This window comes from Microplitis demolitor, chromosome 4 (genome assembly GCF_026212275.2).
Source record: "Microplitis demolitor isolate Queensland-Clemson2020A chromosome 4, iyMicDemo2.1a, whole genome shotgun sequence".
Taxonomy (NCBI): domain Eukaryota; kingdom Metazoa; phylum Arthropoda; class Insecta; order Hymenoptera; family Braconidae; genus Microplitis; species Microplitis demolitor.
Genome location: NC_068548.1, coordinates 4,135,773 through 4,156,170, shown reverse-complemented (window position 1 = coordinate 4,156,170; position 20,398 = coordinate 4,135,773). Strand labels below are relative to the sequence as shown.

At 30.3% G+C, this 20,398-nt stretch overlaps 1 protein-coding gene across 1 annotated transcript in view; it reads right to left on the bottom strand.

The window, feature by feature from the left end:
* Window positions 1-651: 651 nt before the first annotated feature.
* LOC103575847 (tubby-related protein 4) overlaps window positions 652-20,398 on the bottom strand; it is a 38,977-nt gene continuing 19,230 nt past the window's right edge. Inside the window, exons 3-13 of the mRNA XM_014442096.2 lie at window positions 11,712-11,894; window positions 10,802-11,075; window positions 10,111-10,385; window positions 7,876-7,964; window positions 7,489-7,623; window positions 6,993-7,386; window positions 5,869-6,046; window positions 4,152-5,793; window positions 2,677-3,013; window positions 2,432-2,599; window positions 652-2,071 (exon numbers count right to left, since the gene is read on the bottom strand). Of these exons, the coding sequence (XP_014297582.1) occupies window positions 1,955-2,071; window positions 2,432-2,599; window positions 2,677-3,013; window positions 4,152-5,793; window positions 5,869-6,046; window positions 6,993-7,386; window positions 7,489-7,623; window positions 7,876-7,964; window positions 10,111-10,385; window positions 10,802-11,075; window positions 11,712-11,894 (3,792 nt within the window). The 3' untranslated portion in view covers window positions 652-1,954. The remainder of the gene's footprint in view (window positions 2,072-2,431; window positions 2,600-2,676; window positions 3,014-4,151; window positions 5,794-5,868; window positions 6,047-6,992; window positions 7,387-7,488; window positions 7,624-7,875; window positions 7,965-10,110; window positions 10,386-10,801; window positions 11,076-11,711; window positions 11,895-20,398) is intronic.

Here is a 20,398-nt window from a genome sequence, read left to right as displayed (position 1 = left end):
ATATATTAATATTTCAATTACTATATATTTAGGCGTAATATAGCACTTTTAGTATATTTACAATAAACCAAAATAATTAAAAAAAAAATTACAACTTTTTTCTTCATTTAATTATCTAATTTTCGTTAATTAAATTTATTATCTATTTTCCATTATAAAAAAAAAATTTTATTTGCAATTAATATTTTTTTATGTATACTTATATATTTTATTATTCAAAGACTTTCAAAATTGCACGCCGTTTTATATCTTTTCCCTTTTAGTAATTAATTTATATACTTCGTTTTTTTTTCATTTTTATTTTTATTAAATAATATATTTTTTTTATACCATTATATATTTCATATAATATATTTATATTGTCAAGATTGTTTTGTCAATTTATTTTTGAATTTTAATTATTCAAATATTTTTTTGTTCCAAGTATTTCGTATATTTTTATTTAAGTACTCGTGTATAATTTTTCATTGTAATTTAATTAAAAGTTTTTTTTTCTTTTTATTTCGGACGATTAGTGATTCATTTTTTTTTTTTTTTATGCGTACGTTTTCAAAGCACAATTAGATTCGTTATTATTTTTTTTTTAATTATTATTATAATTTTATTAATTAATTAAATGTACAAAAACAATTATTGGTAATTATTCTAAGTATGGCTTTACTTATATTTGGGTGAAAAAATTTACATATTTTTTTTTACATTGTTTTCGAAAGATTAATAAACAAAAATTATAAAATTTTACTAGACTCAATTGGGAGCGAACTTTGGACGTGACCTCTAGTGGTAGAGATTCAAATTTTTTTTTCAGTCACGCTACGTTGTTAATTTATTCCCAAAACAGCTAAAGTAAAAGTGTTTATTACAAGTCTACTAAAGACAGTAATTGACTGCAATTATCTGCGCAAGACACAGATCAAGAAGTCCTTTCAGTAAACTTGATTAAGACTTGCGCAATAATTTCTTTTGAAGACAGTTTTGCAACAGTTTTGTACAAGACACTTGACATAACTATTTCTGTCATTTTACCCCCTCTATCGAGATCACAGTATACACATATGTACAGAGAGAGTGACCGAGATAGTTACCTCAAGTGTCTTGCGCAAATCTGCCTCAAGACATGTGTATGGATCATCGAGAAAGATTTTTGCGTAAGTCTGCATGCAAACGGCTTAAGAAACTCCCCAACGTGTCTACTTCTTGGTGTAACTATAAATCTCTCACAGATGTTAAGCTAAGATTTTATGTATAACTTGTGTAAGAAATTTTTTAAAGATCCTTACAAATGACTTGCAGTAGATTTGCGCAAGACACGGTATAAATATCTCTGTCACTCTACCTCATTTATCGAGATGTCGATATGTACGTAGAGTAACAGAGATAGATATATCAAATGTCTTTCTCAAATATGCTGCAAGACATGTGCATAGATCTTCAAAAAATTTCTTGCGCATGTCTTTTGCATTAATTATCCCCATTTATTTATAATTTCAAATACACTCAGACAATGCTTTATGTAAAATATATTCCGCGCTTGCGCATGTTTTGCACAAGATTTGTAGTTTAAATCTTTCATAAGTTTTCGTTGCAAGAACTGTAGTCATACAAAGAGACAGACAATCACTTTCTACTAAAAAGAAATAAATAATTTATGTTTAAATTAAAATTTATTTCCACCCAAAAATAAATGGAGTCTTACTTATATATAATTAGCAAATTTTCAACGAGAGGAATAAATTATAAAACATTATAAATGAATATAAATACTTTTGGACGGTAAATAGGTATAATATATGATAAAAATATATTAAACATTGCAAATAAAAACAATAACTATAATTTATCTTTGCAATAAATATATAATAATATATTAACAATATTATTGTTAATGAAAATAAGTAAATATTTTTTTTATAAATAAATAATAATTTATAATTATTCAAAAAGATATTAATGGTTACTTAAGCCGTTGGGTTACATTTGCTAGAGCAACAGCAAATGCTTGTAGAGCGCTAAATGGATATTGAAAGTCCAGTGTATAAGCATTACCATCTATTCGCCCAAATTGCATTACCTGTAATTATAGAATCGGTCGTAAAAATTATTTATTCTATTACTTAACAAAAATTATAGCGACAATTAAAATAATACTTGTAGTGTTGGTCACTTAATGGCTGTAAGAGGTTATTTTTAAAAATATGTTTTTTGTATTAAGTTAAATACTGCAATGAATATTATGTAATACACAGCTTGAAATCACGTGTTAGTGCGGCATAAAAATAATAAACACAATTTAATTTAAGTGAATCGCGTGACTTTGACATCGATAATAAAACCCAACCTCTTCGCTTCGCGTTCGAGGTGTACAATATGAATTTGATAGTTTATGTACATATAAATTTGAGAAAATATTGAATTTGATAGAATAACTTACTTGCTTTCCACGATATTCAATTTGAAAATTTTTAGCGCTTTCTTGCGTAACCCGTCCACCGAAATCTAATTGATAAACTTGACTCGATTCATTCCACATCGGTGCTTTATTGTGCATCACAAGTTCCTCAGCTTTATTAGCTAATGTACCAGTACCTCTTTGTTTCAACTGATAAACAAATGAATGATACAGAAAATTAAAAAATTATCTTGTCTTGCAATTAGTAACAATCACTAAAAAAATACCTTTTGTCGAAGTTGTGCTTTTTGAAAAGTCTCTAAATTTCTATAACTCCTGCTAGAACTATCATCTTGAGCTCCTTCATCATCAGAACTCTCACCGCGACTTTTTCTCGTCCTTCTATTTAATAAAGGACTGGAGAGTAATCTCCTTCTAATAGGAGACGCCGAAGCTGGACGTTTGCCTTTTTTAGTCGGTGCTGGACTACTTGGTGAACTACGGGGTAATCGTGTATTAGATCGTGGCGATGGAGGTGGCAATGAATTGGCATCATCAAAATCTCGAAGTCGAGCTGCTAAACCATCCAGTGATGACGACAGTGAATCACTGGATTTTGTTTCACTGTAATATGAAGAAATCTTACTTTCAGCAACAGTAACAAAAAAAAAATGTTGGAAAATCCAGAAGTGCACACCTCAATCGCTCATTTTATTTTATAATATTAATTTATTTTTTTTATTATGAATTTTTATTCAATTTACAAACTATCCATTTGATTGTTTATTTCTTATTTTCAGTTTAATATTTTTTTATTAACATTTTTTTTAAATATCCCGCCTTTTTGTCTTAGATGTCGCTCTTTTTGTCAAACCTATAATGTTACGCTAGTGCTGCCGCCAGTAGTTGGTGGAGAGAAAAAATGAAAAAAATAATAACAGTAAAAATAAAAATGGCAGCAAATTTTTCGTTAATAATCAGTTTTCTGTTTTTAATTAATTACAATTAAACTTAAAGAATTTAGATAGTGATTTTCCATAGGGTTCTTGTGATAAAAAATACAAAGATAATAAAAAAAAAGTTAGGCCGATTAATTGTGTCTATCGAGAGTTATCGTGTTTGCAAAGTTTCATACGTAAAAATTGACAGCACTGGTTTTTTGAGTGAACATAATTTATTTTAAACTAATAAAATAACGAATCGACGTAATATTAGGTTCAAATTGTTCCTTAATAAGTTTTTTATATGCTACTAAATAATTTGACCTGTTTCGGTGTAATTAAAAGAGTGTAGAAATATTTTTTGTGAGTAAAATAGTCAAAAAAAACGCTTCGCGCTTGAGGTGTGCAATACTGTTTAGAACTTGACTGCAAAATGGTAATTCAGACACTCACGATATTACGAAATTTGCCAAAATTTTGTCGCTTCTTTACAATAACTCGTATAATTTAACGCACTCACCTTCGGCTCCCACATCAAACTTCATAGTAGAGTCCGTAAAAGAATGATCTTTTCTTCCACTACTTTTCTACAATTAAGCTATTACTGCGCATGCGCGTTATTGCAAATTCCCGTACTTCATCCTAACCAAGTAGTGGGAGAAAAGCCCATTTGACCACTTAACCTTACACTCGTTTTCATAAATGCGGACTGCGAACCTTAGGCTCATATCGCAATATTGCGACTGTCAGTAAATCGTCGCTTTACGGTCAGATTACATAAAAATCTATTACTTAATAAATAAATAAGTGACTAAACTTACCCAGTAGGTGCATTATCTTTTTGACAATTTTTGCTATCATCAAAATCCTTTTCAGCCGAATTATCAACTTCGATTTTATCGACATTATCGCTTTTACTAATTCCTCCATCAGCATAATCGTCGTGTTCCCTAATTTGAGCAACTTCTTCCACATGTTCCAATAACTGGGGCGGTAATAAAATTTGTTCAGTGCTAGGAAACATATCACTAGAATCTAAACTCCGTGATTTACCACAGGTTCTAAGTCTCGGTTTACTATTATTACACTGCTGATTAATATCATTGTGTGTTTTATTTTTACGTCGTTTCTTAGTTTTACGTGATACCAAAACTAATCTTTTATTAGGCGCTTCTTTACGCAGCATTTTAAGCGCAACATCACAAGGTACCATTTGAGCATCAACTAGATCTAAATAACCGACACTACAACTTCGTACCATTGGATCTAAAACCGGGCACATTGGTCCAATGCTTACAACTGTCGGTGTTCGATGTACGCTACGAAATTGGCTGAAATCTGTGTCTTTCGATTCTTCATCAATAAAACGCAACTCCTCAATTATTTTACCATTTTGCGTGATACCAACTTGGTTCGTATGACTGCCGCCAGGTTTACCGCAACATCCCGTTGTTACTTTCGTTTCTTTTCGTTTATGAATACACTGACATCCGGGGGTGTAAGACGATGACGATGATGATGAAGTTGATGACGTTGTTATTGATAACGCGTTACCATTTGGTGATCCTAAATTATTTTTGGTTATAAAACTCGATGATGTCAATGTCTGATTATTACCAGACGGCGAATTTAAATTTGATGTAAAACATCCTGATTTATTACTATTTGTTTTATGAACAAAACTATTATTACTATTAGGAAAATTATTATAAATCGGTGACGTTGAACCAGGATTTGTTGAACATCTCGGTGTCGGTAAATTATTTTGGCCATTTTGTAAATGTAAAGTCGGTATTATATTTGTTAATGATTGATGATGACCTGATAGTAAATTTTTGTCATCAACATGATTATTTATTTTATTGTTTTCGAATTCTTTGCGTATTGTTTGTTGTTGTTCGGCAATAAGAGTCGTTTTAACGCGTTGTATATTATTTGAATAATCATTGTTTGCATTTGAAGTTGCTATCAATGTTTGAGTTGGAGCTACGGCATTTTTCGGTGATTGCAATGCCGGTACATCGCAACAACGCGGCTGGTTATGTCTCGATGTACGATAGTTACTTGAAGTTGCACGTAAATTTTCACAAAATTCAAGCATACCTTGATGGTGATGATGGTAATGATGATGATGATGATGATGATTACGATCAACGTAAGGGAAATCTTCATCATAGCTATCGTCAGCTCGGGTTGTTGTCGATAGTGGTGACGTCGTTTCAGTTGGAATGAATTGATTCGATATTTGGGATTTAGGTCGATTGTGATTATTATTAGTGTTATTATTACTTTGGCTCAAACGCGTGTTACGTGATGTCATTGGTGCTATTGGTGGTGGCGGTACTGCCGTAGATGCGGCAGCGACTGTAGCCTCAGATATTGGTCTACTTGCCCCTTGGGGTTCTTGAAATGTCTCTTCCTCATCTTCGGAGAATAAATTTGGGTTGAATGACGGATCCGGACCTGGAGGTAAAAAAAAATTTATTGGATTTTTATTAAATTTGAATAAAAGATGGTATTGATGATGACAAAACACACCAGCTGGTAAATCATCACGCAATTCAGTCATAACAAGTGTCATTTGACGCGGTTGTAAATGCAACAGTGATGTTCTATAAGTAACTTGACCTAAATTTGCAGGCACTGAATCAGTTAGACCGTGAATTTTGAACTTTGTACCCCAAATATTTGATGTTACTTCAACGAGTCTGCCATCCTGAAATTAAAATAAATCACTGATGAATAATCTAGTGATAAAATCAATACTTACAGAAAGGAAGTGGTTTATTAGGCTGCGCTTATTATACCTAAGAGACTATTAGCCATTATTAATGCTATGTACATGATAAAGACAGTGTTACTTTTCTGGTAGTGTTTTTATAGGGTAAGCTTGACAAATGGTAGAGCGGTTTTTTAGTAGTGTTTTTTGTTGGTAGAGATATATTTGGGTGTATTTAAAATGTAGTTGAGTTATTTATGGTAGGCTTGTAAATGGCAGAAATGCTAATGGTAGGTATTTTCATGGGTGACCTGTATTGTGGTAGAGATTGTTATGGTTGAGTTCGTTACTGTCCTGGAGGATCCGAATTACGGTAAATTACTGTATTTTACCTCAAAATGCCGCAATTCGCAGCAAATTTGCTGCGTTTTACGGTAATTTTCAAAAGAATAACCTAAAACACAGCAATTTACGGTTAAATCTCGCAACGTTATCACAAATTTTCGGTAATCTACCACACTTTCACCGTAAAATACCACAGTATAGCTGCGATTCTACGGTAAATTTGTTGTAAAGGCGGTATTTTATCTATATTATCACAAATCACCGTAATTTACCGAGTTTGACCGTAAATTGTTGTACTTTGTGGTAAATTACCGTAATTCGGATCCGCTAGGGTCAGAGGTTTATAATCTGATAGAATTGTAATGTGAGAGAGTTCTTAAATGATAGGATTTTTGATTGCTTGAGATTTTCGTGGGTGGTCTTTGAAACTGGTATAGCTGTTGTGTGGTACAGTTGTTTGTGGTAGGCCTGGTTATGGTTCAGTTGTCGTAAGGTAGAGATTTTTATGGTAGACTTATTAATGTCCCGATTGAATGCGACTGTATAAGTTACCATACCAATTCTTAATTATTTAAAAGTTACAATATAATAAAATTACCTCTGGCAATGTATCAACGTAAGTTAAATCATCAGATTCATCATTAGATTTATCGTCACGTCTTCGTCGGTTTTTTCGTTTATTTCGTGGCGATCCACATAACTCAGCAGTGTCACGTTCTGTATCCGAACCATCGCTAAATGATGGAAATGAATAATCGGGTATTTGAAGTGTATCCTGACTCTGTGGATCAAATATTACAAATTCTGGACGTATTTTGCTTGTTCGGCGTCCTTTTAATAATGGAACTAATCCGCCGAGATATTCAAGATACAAAGTGTAACACGGTGCTGGTTCACCCGCGTGTCGCAACATTGTACAGTGAAGTCGGCCACCGCTAGGTGGCGGCCGTGAAACAAATTTACGTAGCTCACGAGGTTCTGGCACACAGGATCTAATTTAACAGACGTAAAACATAGACTTTATATAATAAGTATGGATAAACTTTTTTTTAAGTGAGCATTCTATTATTTTTTAATTGCTGATAAATAATTACCTTATTGTACTAGCAAAAAGGGCTGCAACAAGTGCTCTTAACCTAGGAGGTAATGGCAATTGTTGTACACTAGATTCACGTGTTAAAGATGCTCTTACTGCTAGTCTTGATAATAATTGCAATGATCCAACTCTCCTAAAAATAAAAATAAGTTAATAATCTCAATAAATTTCAATTAAATTGTCGGGATTGATACGTTAGGACTTTAGGGTTTTTGTAGTTGGCGGCGGGCCGAATCTCAGAGAACCGATTTTTTTGGCTAACACCGGGATTCGAACCCACGCCTGGCCAGTTACCAACTTCGAGCAGAAACCCTCTTACTTCCCGACCATGGTGACTGGTTTGCGTACAATTAAATTAAATAAAAATAGTTTGACTATATTTTACCTTGACACCCATGCTGCGTGAACTTTAGCACCAGTAGCAATAAATAATCTCCGATCATTATGCCCCCATGTCAACGCAGATACTTGACACTGGAATTTATCGATAATTTTATGAATTATGCATTTTTTTTTCTATTTAATTTTCAATTCTTTAGTTAACCAAAAAAAATTCTATTGAAATCTATTATTAGATTTTAGTAGAGTAGATTCAACTAAGTATAAGTTTATTTTTTTTTTATTTAGTCATTATTGAATGGATATTGTATTAAATAAACGGTAATTAAGGGGTGACATAATTCAAGTTGTTCATTAAATGATTGAATTTTGCTTAATTAATTGGAATTGATAATTTGTAATTGAGAATGTGATTGATGTAGACGGAAAGAAAATTCCACTAAAATTTACGATGTTAACATCGTAATCATGGCTAGCTTTTCATTGGCGTAAATTTGGAAATACTTTATTTCAAAATTTACTATAGTCTTTGTTAAAGTTACGATGTAGGTTGCATTCTTTACTATTTAACATCGTAATTTTAGAAAAGACTATAGTAAATTTTGAAATAAGACTTTACGCCAATGAAAGTTTAATCCACGATTACGATGTTAACATCGTAAATTTTAGTGGAATTTTCTTTCCGTGTACTGACTAATTTACAGACTTCAATTGAATGTAGTTACTTATTTTTTGTTTTTAATTAGAGTCGATAATCTTGGTCACTAAAATATTTGAGATGATTGAGATTACTTTCGAAAAACTGATAATGATTTTCAAAGTTTAGAGTAAGGTACCCGCGGGTAATAAGGCCTAAGTGGCAGAAATGATATTTAAAATAATCGCGTCCGCTAAAGGCTACTCTAGAAGAAGGGTCTTGCATAGAGATGTTACGAAAAATTTATAGAGTCCCGATACCACGTTCCCTGTCTTCTATATTTCATCATCCGTCATATGCTGTCGCAGCGCAAAAAAAATTATAAAAAACAATCTAGTCTTCTGACTCTTAAAAAGGATACTGATAGTTTTGAGTGCTGATGAGCAAAGCAATCTAGTCTTCTGACTCTTAAAAAGTATAGTTGCTAAATTTAAGTGATGATTCATCTCTAATATCAATTTTATTAAGTATAGTTAAACTATTCCAGTTTGTTTAACCCGTAAGCCTTATTACCCTACCGTAGTAAAATAATGCCTATTCGTATGGTTTTTGTAAAAGTATAATTTTTTGTTTATTTATGGTAAAAATTACCATTACTTCATTACATTTTATGGCTAATGTATTGAAATAAAGGTTAATAATACATTTCGATAATTAAATGCAATATTTTCGATTCTATTCAAAATCTCTTTTAGCTAGGCATTATTACCCGCCGGTACCTTACAAGCAGATTTTAAAAATGTGATTTTAGTAAAAAAAAATCTGTGAAATTTCAAAAAATTTTGCTGCACAAAATTTATGAAGTTTATATAATTTCGTAAAATTTTAATTCAAGTCTAATCAATCATGATTTTACACAGCTTTTTTTTTAAAATTTATATCTAATAAAATTTCATCAGATTATTTTCGGTACAGAATTTTATTAATGAAATTTTATAAAAAAATTTTCTCACAGGAAGCCTTTAGTACATCGCACTAAAGATCTTTACTATTATTAAATCAGACGAGAAAGATTGATCCAATTTAATAACTTGACGACTTGCAATAAATTTTTATTACAGGATTGCCAATAGATACATAAAATTCTATTTTATTTACTTCATATATATATATATATATATATATATATATATATATATATATATATAATATTGAACAAACGTGGGTTGAAACGTCGGAACACTTAAATTTTTTATAGTCTAATACGAAAAACTTCCACATTATCAGTAGTATCAAAAATAAATATATATAAAATAATAACTTTTTTTTACCATTCAATTTGTTATATTTTTTAGATCAATAGAGATTTACCGAAGCCGGGTTTTTTTTTTAATACAGAATAAATAATTCAAAAATTTGAATAATCAAATCTTTGAAAAATTATAAAATTGATAAAAGCTTCGATTTATAGGAAAAATCGATTTATTTTATTTGAATTTCAAATCGAACATTAATTTTCGATTTAGGAAGAAATTAAACCCAGATCACTCCGATTTCACTTCTGATTTTTTACAATGAACTCTTAATAATTATAATTTAATTAAAAAACAAAAAAAAAGTTAATTAGAATAGTAGTAAAAATACCTGTGTGTAGGGAATAGCCGTAGTATAAATAAGTGTTCCAGTGTCGGAATAAAATTTTAGGAAATTATTATACTCTGGTGGGTTATTTGTTGAAATGCAACCGTCCGACTCTTTAGTACCAGCAATAGCAAGTAATTTACGTGAATTACTCCATTCAGCGAAAAGAGGTGCTTTTAAACCTGTTTTTATTGTTATCGGTGATAAATCATCATACGAACGTAACATAACGATATTGCCATCGGCAAGACAAACAGCTAATACGTAAGTGCGTTCATCTGTTAGTAAATTATAACCAATTAAAAATTTCAATTATGATAAGGTGTGATAATAAAGAACCAGGTCGAAAAGTTTGATCTTATTTTAGTCTAACTCGATTGTATTTGGACTAATTGGTCTGCCTTTAAATTTTTATAAAAATTTTAAGCTGATTTTTATCTAAAGATGACCAAAAACAGACTAATAAAAACAGTAAGCAGTTAAAGTCTGATTTTGGTCTAGAAGTGACCAAAATCAGACTAAAAATTATTTTGAAAGCAAGTCTGAAAATAGTCTAAATAAGAACTAGTAGGGGCAAAACTCTATTGCATTTTACATGTTAATACTAATAGAAATAACTTAAAATTTTTATTTAATTCAAAACAGACGAAATTTTTCGACCCGGTAATAAGTAAAGTTATTTAAATAAATTCACCTTGTTGAGTTTGATTACCGGTTACGTCGTCATCGCCTTCTTCCATTTTGAATTTTTCCGCACTCCATGCCATTGATGTAATACCAGATGATAACTGTACTTCGGATACCATCGCACCATGTACATCCATAACTATTAATTGCCCTGATGTCGTGCCAAAGTAAACCTGTTGATCATCTGGTGTCCAGATACCACATGTTATGGTTGCTTGATCATTCAACATTGATGACCAGTAACGTTGCCCTGCTACACTTCCTACTAGTACAAATCCATCCTAACCAAAAATTAATTAACTCTTAACTATGTCCCTTTAATTAGAGTCATCATGAAAACTTTGAAAAAGTTTGACCAGTTGAACTTCGAAACTTGAGAAAAATTTCATACTTATGAGAACTATTGAAAAATCTCTGAAAAATCGAAAATTCTACAATTTACATCGGATTTTTTTTCTATACGAAAAAGTTTTGAAAATTCAAAAATTTATAATTTTCATGCCGACTAATAATAATACGAAAGTTTTAGAAAGCAAAAAATTTGGATCTTTTCTACTACTGAAATGTTATTTTTTCCATTTGATAAAACTTTTGGAAAATCGAAAATTCTGAACTTTTATGATGATTAGTATGAAATACTTGTCAAACTTTTTTTTTTATACATAACATATTATTGGATTATTGCATCATAAGAGTATTATATAATAATCCAATATGATAAAATATGTATAAGAATATATTGTATATATTATTTGTATTTGAAGAAAATTTAAAAAAATGTTTGTTTTTGTTGTATGCAGAAACGAAAAATGTATTTAGGGTGTATTTTATGTTTATAAATATTTAAAAGCTTCAGGAAGTAGAAAGAGTAATTGATGATGATATTATTGATGAAAGCTTTCACCCTTCTCTATTACCCGATAGCATATTAACGCCATTCTGCCGTCATGGGACCATGAAAAGTGCGTGACAGGGGTGCTACGATCGTTGATTAATTCGATGCTCCACCTTCCTTCATATTTAATCCAAACGAATATTACTCCAGAGCTATCACAAGATGCAAGTTTTTGGTATGGCTCGTTCCATTTTACGAGTATGACCTAAAAAAGAAAAAACGACCATCATTAATAAGTAACAGTTTTATTCATTAAATTTTTAATGCTACTTAAAAACACTATGCCGTCATTGAGCATCATTTCATTTTTCATACATTTTGGGGTTATAACACATGGGTGGTTTTATGTTCCAAGTATACTCTGTGTCCCCTCCATTAGCCAGTTAATTACAAAATTATATTTACATAAGCACATTAGATTTTGATACCTATCTATAAGTACCTTTCATTGCACATGACAATGAGGTTATAATATGGGCTCTTATCTAGAGTAATCGACGTAAGAAATTATCCCCATGGATTTTTATAGAATCTCGTTCCTGTTTCCGTGAATTTAGATAGGAAACCATGGAGCCTTATGATGTTTCCGGCTAATCCATGTAGATTCCTATGGAATTCTATGGGTTCCTACGATGTACTCAGACGGGTTTTTATGGATTCCTATAGAATCCCATAGAATTTTATTTGGAATTTTCGAGATAGCGAATATTCTCCCCCGAATTTCCATATGAATTTCTCTAGTTCCCCATAGTTTTCTTCGCATAGATTTCCGTAGAAATTTATAGGAACTCATGGATTTTATCTAAAGTTACTAAGATAGGAAATTTTCCCTATAAATTTTTACAGAGTCTTATAGTATTCCAGTTTTCTCACCATGGATTTCCATATAAATCTATAGGAACCTATGGTGCCTTATGAGATTTTCTACCAATCCCTTTAGATTTCCACATGGATTTTAGAAATAGTATTCAATAAAGTAAATTCAGTGATTAAAAAATACATTATGATTTGTATATTTATTTATACTTAAGAACTCGTATTCCAGATGACAGATTAAATCAATAAACGTGTCATTAAAATTATGTTCACTTTGCATAAAAATAGATATAAATTTGATTGATTTACATCAATACAAAATATTGTATTGTATTGTATACATATGTATTATAAATACTAAGTTTTATGACAAGCTAACACGATAAAAATGTCTCTCTGTTTCGATCCAATGACCTCGATATTATTTAGTAATATTTTTTAAATAACAACTTTTACAATCTATTCAATATTGTAAAGTAGACTTATGTACAATTTGCACACATATATATATATATAGATGTACATATAACATAATTTAATTAGAAATTTATTCAGTTTAAAGTGTTATACTATTGTTATATTAAGGTTATAGTGAAAAATATATGCAGATGTATTACGTGGACTTGGACATTATAGTTAAGTCTGCAAAAGAATGGGCTTTTTTCACACTATTTTGCTACTATAGAGTAGTTACTGCGCATGTGCATTAATACAAAGTCATGAACTTCATCTTTGCCAAATAGTGGGAGAAAAGCCCATTTTTTTGCAGACTTAACTATAGAATGGTCATTAATTTTGTAGGTTATATCAACTGATGATTTCTCAGAAGCATTTATTAATATGATCGAAAATTTAAATTAATTTTAATTAATGAATGAACAATGTTAAGTTTATTAAAATCAACTCTATTGTTTTATATTTCAATGTAATTTAATACTCTCTTGTTGTCAATCATTCAATTGTATATTTCATTTGAACAATGAATTCGCAAATGCACTTATCAAATTAGATCTCTTAATCTCATTTCCAGATTGCTTTTAAAAACAATGAAATTTTCTGAGCTGCCTCTTATTTTCTCTAGTAGTTTTATGGTTTTGATCAATATTGTTATTATAAGGTTGTCTAAATATATAAAATCGTAGCATAAAATATTTTTTGTATGACGCGTAGTTAGATTACGTTTTATGGCTGTTCAACCAGTCACCAATAGGCTAATTTTAGATCAATGCGAACTAGCGGGTTGACAATAAATGGTTACAATCCATGGACAAAAATCTCGTTTCCGCCTGTTGCATTATTTCCTAACTTCATTTCATACCCGTCAGAATCGCATTTGTTTTTTGTAAATATCAGAATAATTATATGTCACTCTAACTAACCGTGTTGTCAGTTTAATTTGAATTACATGCGTCATTGGTCTTAAATTGTCTCGTTTTGTATGGCTGCGACATTTGAACTCCATGTTTCAATGCATGTAGTTATGATAAATATAATAAGTGACACGAAAAACACGATTTCGGGCTTCGACTAATGGCAGCACTTGCCTTCGGCTCATGCAGCCAACTCCTGAAATTATCTAGTTTCGTTTTTTATCACACAACTAAAAAATTTATGCCAGGATTTTAACAATTCCGATATTAAATTAAGAAGGATATACACTTTTTTTGTCCTCGTTCTATTTTTATACAGTACAGTCGGTCTTCTAGTTGCGTTCCGTAGTTGATAATCCACAAAAATTGTCAGGACACTTCTTAATAAGTATTTTTCCGCCATTGAAATTTTTACGAGACTCCGGCGCGTTATTTAAATTTCAATAACAATTTAAATATCTATAGAGCATCAGTTATACATAAAGGAATAATAATCTTAGTAAACGTACAGAATGAGGATAATGGGAAAAGCAACTTTAGAAAATGGTTCTTGACGGAGAGAACAATTTTCGAGATTTTGAATATAAATGGAGGCTTCGTTAAAAAATTTTTTCGCAACTGAATAGAAACTTTGAGCAAATTGGGCCAGAAATCGCTAGATTTTAATACACGGAGAAAATATTATCGCTTGAAATTCTATGGTGTTATAGTAAAGCCGGATCATGTTGGCCACCTGACGGGAATTGAAATAAACATGCAAGAATTACTATGATCATGGTAAAATTGACAACGATTACATCACAAATTACTGTAATCATTGTAAATTCTTGTAGTCATATTAATTCTTCTGTGTTTATTTCGATTTCCATAAAATGGCCAACATGGTCCGGCTTTACTACTCATGTAAAAAAAATTTGTTCCAAAAAGATTCCACGAAAGTTCAACATGTGGAACTTTTAAATATGAGACAGATTAGAACTTCGAGTGGAACTTTTTTGGAACTGTATTAATTTCGATAGTAAAAAAAAAAGTTTTTATTAGCAAATTTCGAGCCAAAAAAAGAATATTCTTGAAACTATTTTGGAATTTTGTTTCAACTTTTTCAGCTTTATCAAAAGGTCCAAAGTGTTGATTTTCGAACTTTTACAGAATGCCTTTATAATGTTTTTCTAAGCACTATAAAAGGTCAAAAGCAGTGATTTCGGAACTTTTTAGGAATTGTTTTAGCACGTCTTTTTCAGTCCATGAAAAGGTAAAAAGTGGTGATTTTTGAACTTTTTTTTAATTTTACAAAAGATTTGAAAGTAGTGTTTCTGGAACTTTTTTGAAATATTTTTGGAACGACTTTTTTAGACAATAAAATGGTCAAAATTGGCGGTTTTGGAACATTTTTCGAGCTTTTCCGTAACATTTTTTCAAGCTCCATAAAATGGCCAAAAGTAGTGATTTTTGAACTTTTTCGGAACGTTTATGGAACGTCTTATTTAGTTCTACAAAAGGTTCGAAAATCCTGATTTTTTTGTCATATATGACACCATAGTATTTCAAACAGTAATAATTTCTTGTCAATTATCCGATTTCGAAATTCGAAAATACGATTTGGTTCATGAAGTAGCTCTTAAATACACTGTTTTATCTATTAATGACATGTGCTTCTATAAATTTCGTATTTGTAACATCACTTTGATAAATATTCGCATAAATATATATACATATATAAGTAAATGTATACAAGTGTGTGTTAATGACGTAGAAATGTATTATATATTGGTATGAGTAAGTGTAGTATTGAGTAGACGTTGGGTAACGATAATGGTGAACAAGGTGACTAAAGTTGCTATTGACGTACAAGTAGATCCTCATCCTAACATTTGCTGCTTATCAACAGCAATCACACTTCACACAATTTTCCCACTTTCCAACACACAATTACTTAGTCACGTGCCTCTGTTACATTGATCTGTCAATTGTAGGACAAACACTTCTTATATAGTTTTAGATTCAAATCTAACATAACCCAATAACAATAACGTTCACAATAAAAATAATTGTATTATTGTAGTTAAAGTAAGGATTAAATATCCTGAACAAATAGAATCAGTATCCTTTGTTATTGCCGTTAATTTAATTGAGTGTAATTATGTTGAGGAACACGTGCGCTGCTGAGAAGTCATTACTTAAATGCCAACCAATTAGTCTGACAGCTTTTTGTTTTTGTTACTAGGGTATATAGAACATGATATACATGACCAATCAAATTTATTATTTCAATTTATGGTCATTCGAGCTGCGATAAATGATATATATATTTATCAAATATAAGCAGGATAAATATCTGGGGTGTTATGGTCGGAATTTTTTTTTTTCAAAAATTACAATAAAATAACACTTAAGTTGTGAAAACTTTTGTTACAACCTTTATGTAAATTTTGAAATAACTTACGATTATACTGTACACCATGAAATTTTTGCCTTCGACTCCTAATTTGTTCTAACCCTAGGTAAAAATGATTTTTTACTAAACCATTAAAATATACTATTTTTAAAAATTTTTATATAGTTCTACTTTCGTAGAAGCTGAAAATTGTCCCAAATACTTTGAAGTATAAAATTAGGATTTAGTACTAAAGATATGACAACTCAATAATGTCTCTGTTTTAAGTATATGAACGTCGTTTCTTTATTATGATACCCCTTCTTTACTTTATTCTACATTCAAAGGTCCTTCACTACTGAACAATAGTCTTCGCTCTTCAGAAATATTACACACATACTTATAGCAATACTAAAGACAGTCTATATATAGCTTTGGTTTGAGAAGAAAATAAAATAAATAAAGAAGACGAAAAAAGTTGAAAGAGGAGAAATAATTTAAAAAGACGGAAGAATGACTACAAAAGAAAATAAAAAAAAAATAAAGAAAAATGCTGACCTGAAATGACCGAGACAAGAATCAATATCGAAAATTCTGCGGTCGGGTAGTCATTGATAAAATGCAAGGGGATGCACGCGCTACGGATAATCGTGGTGTATTGATTCAACGTCAAGAGCTTTTTAAGAATGGAAGTAATAGACAGGGCTTAGGTTATAAGCTTTTATAGTTGGGTTTTTATAACCACAGATATTTCATATTTGAATATTCTGGGTTAGAATAATTTTACATGATTGCTTCATATATAATACAATTTTCGATTTATTTGCTGTCGAAAATTGTTAGAAATCAGCAACTTTCGGCGGAAACTGCACTGATAGAAGGATTTCTTAGTATTAAAAAAGATTTGTTAATATTTAACAAATTATTTCTTAACGGAGCTTCAGTTAAGAAATATTTATTAATATTTAACAAATCATTTCTTAAACATCATTTTTTTGTATTTAATAAATATTTCTTAGCATCTAATAAACGATTTGTTAGTATTTAATAAACGATTTCTTTCCATTTAAAAAATGATTCATTAGTATTTAATAAATCACTTTTTAACATTTAATGAATCACTTTTTAATAATTAATAAATGAATATTTTATATTTAATATATTTTTTAGTATTTGAACAAATTTTTTTTTTATATTTAAGAAATTATCTATTAACTTATTTATTAAAATTTAATTCATAAAATCACACAGTTCAAGAATATATATCTATATATGTTTTTGCATGCAGCTACACACATTCATTAATATTTATATTTATAAACAAAAATAACTAAAACAACCATCGTATAAAATTTTCTGTTCTTTTAATTTCAAAATACAATTTCATAGTAATTAACACTATAACTAGAATAAACAAATTAAAATTTCTTATATTAAACTACGCTGAGAAATAACATAAAATCCGTTTGATAGAACATGTGTTTTTAATGGTTTTATATTTGATTAAAATTGAACTGAATAAAATTAACAAGGCTTCCATATTTTCATATTTATAATATGGATGACAATTTACAAAACACTTCTGATATAAATATTATTTAAGTATATGAGAGCTTCAGTTGTAGGTTACGTTTAACCAACAATGCAAGCTAGAACGGAGTAAACAATATGACGTCGCAACGACACACACATATAGCTTTTTTAATACTTGTACACCACTACAGGCTCGTGTGTAGCCCTCTACCGACAAATTCGTCTAAGAAATATTTATTAAATATTAACAAGCCTTGTTTGGTGCTAACAAATATTTCTTTTATGTTAATAAGGCTTTGTTAGCATTAAAAATATTTCTTAATAATAAAGAAGTTACTTATTTCATTATAATAAATATTGTTAATAATTACTAAATATTTGTTAAATCCAAAAAAGTCAGTTGAGAAAAATTTAATAAATCAATTTATTACTCCTAAACAAATCCTTCTATCAGTGTGTGAAACTAAAAAAAGAAGCAAATTTTCTTAGTAAAATGATTTCGAAAATTTGATTTTTTTAATGTTCATTGTAAAACTAATCTCAAAAAGTGTTGACTCAGCACATTAGTTTCAAAGTTTTTCACTATTTTCGAGCTTGAAAACTTGGTTGAAAGAATAACTCTGTTATCACCGGTACAAAAAGTTCGAATTCTTGCTCTGTTTAGTGTGAAAAAAGTATCACTTTTATGTACAGCCCAACTCGGTTATAACAGTTTTCCCCTCAATTTGTTAAAAGTTGTCTGGAACACTTCGCCTACAAATCACCTTGTTTGTATTTTGCATGCAGTATGTAAACAATATAGCGAATTTCTCTTGTAGAAAGCAGAACATCGATAATCTTATAGCAAAGTTTTGACATAGGCCCCTATCACAAAATTCATATGGGAATCCAGCCTAGATTCCTATGTGGGTTTCCACATAGCGTTTTCGGATGGATTCCCATGTGGTTTCCTATAGGAATTCAGCATAGATTCCGATATAGATTCTCACATGGGTTCTTATGGGAGTCCACACCATGCCAAACCTACATAGGAATCGTATGGAATCCCATATGGGGATCTTTCTTACATAGATGTATATATAAATCCATACACTCCTGTAATAATTCCTATGGATTCTTACATAAATCCTTATCTTCCTATATGGATTCCTATGGATTTCCATGCGATCCCCATGGATTTTTTTTTGATAGGGTTGTCCTAATTATACAAAAGGAATGAAAATGATGCAGCATCGACCCACGCGTTTTTCAGCCTCATTTTCCACGGAATAATTTTACACATGTCCTACTTTTTCCCCGAGGCGCGCAATATACCCTTTTAATATCTCCAGCTTATGAATAGCGAAAAGTGAGATAGGACTATTCCAAAAAATCAAAAATTATCGATGTTTACTCTACTTTATTTATTATTCCGTTATGATCCTATTTTACCATATTCATGTATTCCAGTTGAAAAAAGGTTCGGTCTATGTTAATAATAAATATACAGGTTTGAAAACACACATCGTTAGGATGAATTATTAATTGGGGTTAAATAACAATATAAACAAATTTTTTTAAACCCAGAATACAGGCAATAGCACAAATGTGTACACATAAAACAGATTAAAGATTATTAATGTGGTTAATTAACTGTTGTTTGTCAGTACCATTATAATAATTGCAATCGTTATTATCATATATCATTTTAATGATATATTTTAAATACTATTAACAAATATAAGGTTTCGTAACTTATTTTGTTATGATACATTATTCATTTGCATTTTATATATCAAAGAAATAAATTGTCAGTGAAATAAACCCAATTGTTTTCAAATATATAAAAATATTGTACACTTTAACTGCGAAGCGCTAAGTATTCTCTATTCTCCCACAATTTTGAAATCGAGATTTTCTTATCTTAAACTGCCTCCCTGCTTTTTATATTCCATATACTACAGTCCAAGTTCGTTATGAACAATCCCGTTATAAGTTACTGGTGAAGATACTAATCACTGAAATCTTTAAAAAGATATCATATTGAGTTGCACAAGATAACATACAAAAGACATCTTGTAACAGTCTTTTGTTAATTTTAATAAAGTGTCTTATGGAAAACCCCTACGTGCCTACGCCTTTATAGATTTGTAAATCTGTCACAAGATATTAATGCAAGATTTTAAGTCAAGATTTTTGTAAGATTTGCACATGATATTGTACGAAATGATATTGCAGAAATCTTACACATGGCTCGTTGATAAAATTTCTTACACATTTCTTGCGCAAAACTTGCGCCAGAAATTTCATAAAGATACTTACGCATGACTTGCGTCAGATATGCTCAAGATGCGCTATGTAACTATCTGTTACTTTACCCCTTTCTCTGACTTATGACATAGATATAGCGTTTGCTGAGCAAATTTGGCGCAAGCCATGCGTGAGTATCTTTAAGAAATTTCTGGCGCAAGTTTTGCGTAAGAAATGCGAAAGTAATTTTATCAACAAACCATCTGTTGGCTTTTACAGTTCTTTAGACACATTATAACAGTTTTTTTGTAATTTCTGAACGAGATTTGTAATGAAAAATGCTTCACTAGTATCTGTGACAAGATTTACACTCAAATAAAGACATAG